Genomic DNA, 3,997 nt, shown 5'->3' with positions numbered 1-3,997 from the left:
ATAAGATGGAATTTTATCCGAAAATGTGGCTTTCGTTTCTGTTGATGGGTATCTGCACCCTGTTCTTGTTTCTCTACGATGAGCTCCGGTTGAAGCCTCAGAGAATCCGGCGGAAGCTTGAGAAGCAGGGGATCTACGGTCCTCGGCCTTCGTTCTTCCTGGGAAACATCCCCGAGGTCAGGAAAATCCAAGCCAAGACTGTTCAACCTCGGCCGGAGCCCGGTGGTCGGTTGTCCCACGACTACAGTCAATACTTGTTTCCTCACCTGGAAGAGTGGAAGAAGATTTATGGTGAGCATCTCTGAAAACATAATTACTACACCCCCTTCTGCAACTTTAACTAATGTGACTATCCTGCTTCCAGGTCCTGTGTTTACCTTCTCAACCGGCGTGGTCCCTGTACTGCACATTGCGGACAGTGAACTGGCAAAGGACTTGATCCTCATGAAGACGATCGATCTGGGGAAGAGTCCTTACCTAAGGAAGAACAGAGGAGCCATGTTAGGCAATGGCGTCATGGCATCGAGTGGTGATATCTGGGTGATGCAGCGCAAAAGTATTGCTCCGGAGTTCTTCATGGATAAGATCAAGGTAGCTCCATCGGCTGCTACCCATTTGTTCATGTTTCCAGATCTTTAACAACTTCGTTCCTGTAGAACACTAATTCTATCATCCTTAACAGGGAATGACAGGCATGATGTTGGAGAGTCTGGAGACCTTGACAGACAATTGGGAGAAGAGACTGGATTCGGCTGGTGGAGTAGTAGACATGAACGTCGATCCAGATTTGAGAGCCTACACTGCAGATGTAATCTCAAAAGCCTGTTTTGGGAGCTCCTTCGGCGAAGGGAAGGAGATTTTCTCACAGCTCAAGACTCTCCAAATTGCCCTGAGCAAGCAGACTGGAGATATTGGTATCCCCGGATTGAGGTGAGTGCTTAAAATCTCTGTTGCTGCTACTCAATCGGTTTCTTTCAGGCAAAATCACAAACTAAGCGTGCATTGAGGGGTCGCGCAGATACATCCCCAAAAAGAGTAACAGGGAGGCGTGGAGGCTGGACAAGGAAATCAGGTTATCGATCATTAAAGTGATCAAGGAGAGGGAAAATCGTAAGGAGGCGGTGGCGAGGGACCTTCTGCAAGTCATCCTCAACAGTGTCAGAGACGGCTACATCTCCAAGAGGATGGCCAGAAGCTTCATAATCGACAACTGCAAGACAGTCTACTTCGCCGGCCATGAAACCAGCGCCACTACCGTGGCCTGGGTCCTCCTCCTCCTAGCCAAACACCCCAAATGGCAAGAACGCGTCCGAGCGGAGATTCAAGAAGTCTTTAACGGTCGCGCATCCGACGCAGATATGACCTCCAAGATGAAAGTGGTAAGCTACCTCTTACCTCTTCAATCCCCGCTGAAACTCTATTTTTCAAAACCAAAACTGCTATAAAGCCTAGGGAATTTCCTTAAATACTTATTTAAAATAAAATATTTTTAAAAATATCGACGTCATCAAAATATTTCTAAAATTACTCAACTTTGACCGGTCAAATGCTTATGTGTTTATGTGTGGCCACGTCTTCAGTGCAGTAAACATAGATCTACACGTCATCTGCCACATCATTATTTACCATGTCATCTGCCACGTAAGATGACACATCAAAGTTGGATAGTTTTAGAAATATTTTGATGATGTGGTATTTTTGAAAATATTTTATTTTAAATGAGTATTTAAGGGAAATTCCCTTAATCCTATATTCTAATATGTAAATTAAGTGTTTCTTCTAATGGAATATAGCTACTTCTCCATGAATAAAGGGCACGCAGCCCTTTAAAAAATAAACATTATGAAGAAAAGGAAAGGATCTCGGCGACAGAGAAGGGGCAGGGAACTCCCCTCCTTCCTCATCTCCCGTCGCCGGAGGGGAAAGGGAAACCAGGGGCAGCCCTCTTATAAGAAAGCATACACATATAACTATTCTAAACGGTTAATTCTGCTTCTTTCAGCTGACGATGATAATCCATGAGACAATGAGGCTGTACCCAGTCGCCCTCCTCATACAAAGGGAAGCCCGGCGCGACATGAAAATCGGTGACCTTGATATCCCCAAAGGCCTGAACATTTGGATCCCCACCATGGAATTGCACCAGAACCCAAAGCTCTGGGGACCAGACGCCCAGGAATTCAACCCTGAGAGGTTCGCCAACGGCGTCTCCGGCGCATGCGAGCTCCCTCTCGCATACATTCCCTTTGGCGTCGGCCCTCGCATCTGCCTCGGCCAACACTTCGCCATGGTTCAGTTAAAGATCGTCCTCTCCGTCATCCTCTCCAAGTTTGCTTTCTTCCCATCGCCGACCTACCGCCATGCGGTCGCTTACAGACTGGTTCTGGGACCCGAAGACACGGTAAATCTCATCGTAAAAAGGATTTGACCTGTAAATTCCACATGGGGCCTGCGAATCTGTAGCTATCTATTTAGTTTCTACCCTTAACGATGCTTATCTGAATGGATTCTCTCGTTGTCACCGCCGTGATATATATATATATATATATATATATATATATATTGAATGAAAATTGGAGGTAGTAGTAGACCATTCCGCTTAGATTCGTCGAATTTACAATAAATTGCAGAGAGCGGTTGTGACTTATCAAATTTTGTTTCTACCAGAATCGATAAGGCGACCTCCGAAGATGTTAGAACCTCGAATGGCAAAGAGCCGTTGAGCTCTGTCATCGGGAGACAGTCGGGAAGACAAAAACGAGAGTCAAATTAAAATTATCATTCCGTAGATTTACAGGATACAGATGGGGTTTTAAAGAGTAAGGGGCAAAATAGTAAAATACACTCATTACATAAAAATGAATTAATGAAATAATGAATTAAGTAAATACATTCTAATACTCCCCCTCAAGGTGGCTTATAAATGTCCTTGATAGCCATCTTGGACAATAAAGAAAAAAAGTGAGTAGAGGGAAGAGGTTTAGTGAATATGTCAGCTAACTGGTATGGAGAACGAATGGGAAGTAACTTGAGGACGCCCGAAGTAACCCGTTCACGAACAAAATGGCAATCGATCTCAATGTGTTTGGTACGCTCATGAAATGTAGGGTTAGAAGCAATATGTATCACAACTTGATTGTCACAGTATAGCAACGCAGGAGAGTCGACTTTGACGTGAAAATCTTGAAGCAGTTGTTGTAACCAAATAAGTTCACTGGCAGTTGAAGAAAGTGCTCTATATTCAGCTTCGGCGGAGGAGCGAGAGACGGTGGTCTGCTTTTTGGCCTTCCAGGAGACCAAAGAATCACCAATGAAGATGCAAAAGCCGGTAGTAGAGCGGCGAGAATCAAGGCATGATCCCCAATCAGTATCAGAGTAGGCGCGTACCTGCAAGGAAGAAATAGAAGAAAACAACAAACCTTGACCAGGACTGGTCTTGAGATAGCGAAGTAGGTGATGTACTGCCTGGAGATGAGGAAGGCGGGGTTGGGCCACAAATTGAGTGAGCTTGTGAATGGCAAAGGTAATGTCGGGACGAGATAAAGTGGGGTAAAGTTGTTTCCCAATAAGCCGCCGATAGTGGGTTATATCAGGAAGCAGGTCACCGTCAGTGGCAGTTAAATTAAGTTTGGGATCCATGGGAACACGAGTAGGTTTACAAGCTAGGTAACCTGAGTCTTCAAGTAATTGTAAGGTGTAATGACGTTGAGAAAGCACAATACCAGTCTTGGAGTGAGCAATTTCAAGACCAAGGAAGTGCTTAAGACAACCAAGATCCTTGAGCTTGAACTGAGTATGCAGAAAATGTTTTAGCTCATTAATAACACTAGAGGAAGGACCAGTTAGGATGATATCATCCACATAAACCAATAGGGCAACAAAGGAGGAACCATGACCTTTGGTGAAGAGAGAGTAATCAGATTTCGATTGGAGAAAGCCAAAACTGATTAAAACATGAGAAAATTTGGAATACCATTGCCACGAAGCTTGTTTGAGG

The 3,997-nt window shown here is 44.6% G+C and overlaps 1 protein-coding gene across 1 annotated transcript; it reads left to right on the top strand.

Annotated features, from left to right (window-relative positions):
• Nucleotides 1–2,512, top strand: LOC137966687 (cytochrome P450 714C2-like). The gene is made up of 5 exons (XM_068813375.1): nucleotides 1–291; nucleotides 365–591; nucleotides 683–930; nucleotides 1,019–1,379; nucleotides 2,003–2,512. The coding sequence occupies exons 1-5, from the start codon at nucleotides 6–8 to the stop codon at nucleotides 2,426–2,428; spliced, it is 1,548 nt and encodes a 515-aa protein (XP_068669476.1). The 5' UTR covers nucleotides 1–5; the 3' UTR covers nucleotides 2,429–2,512.
• The last annotated feature ends 1,485 nt before the right edge of the window (nucleotides 2,513–3,997 follow it).

This window comes from Aristolochia californica, unplaced genomic scaffold, assembly GCF_029961685.1.
Source record: "Aristolochia californica isolate CCGP_79_NKW_82.1479 unplaced genomic scaffold, dmAriCali1.0.hap1 SCAF_5, whole genome shotgun sequence".
Taxonomy (NCBI): Eukaryota; Viridiplantae; Streptophyta; class Magnoliopsida; order Piperales; family Aristolochiaceae; genus Aristolochia; species Aristolochia californica.
This window is presented reverse-complemented; position numbering and strand designations above follow the sequence as displayed.

Bases quoted from the DNA above. Each gene is read 5' to 3' on its own strand.
- LOC137966687 (XM_068813375.1), top strand. From the start codon at position 6: ATGGAATTTTATCCGAAAATGTGGCTTTCGTTTCTGTTGATGGGTATC. The intron at 292-364 runs GTGAGCATCTCT...TCCTGCTTCCAG, and splicing joins AGAGTGGAAGAAGATTTATG to GTCCTGTGTTTACCTTCTCA. The intron at 931-1,018 runs GTGAGTGCTTAA...GGGGTCGCGCAG, and splicing joins ATTGGTATCCCCGGATTGAG to ATACATCCCCAAAAAGAGTA.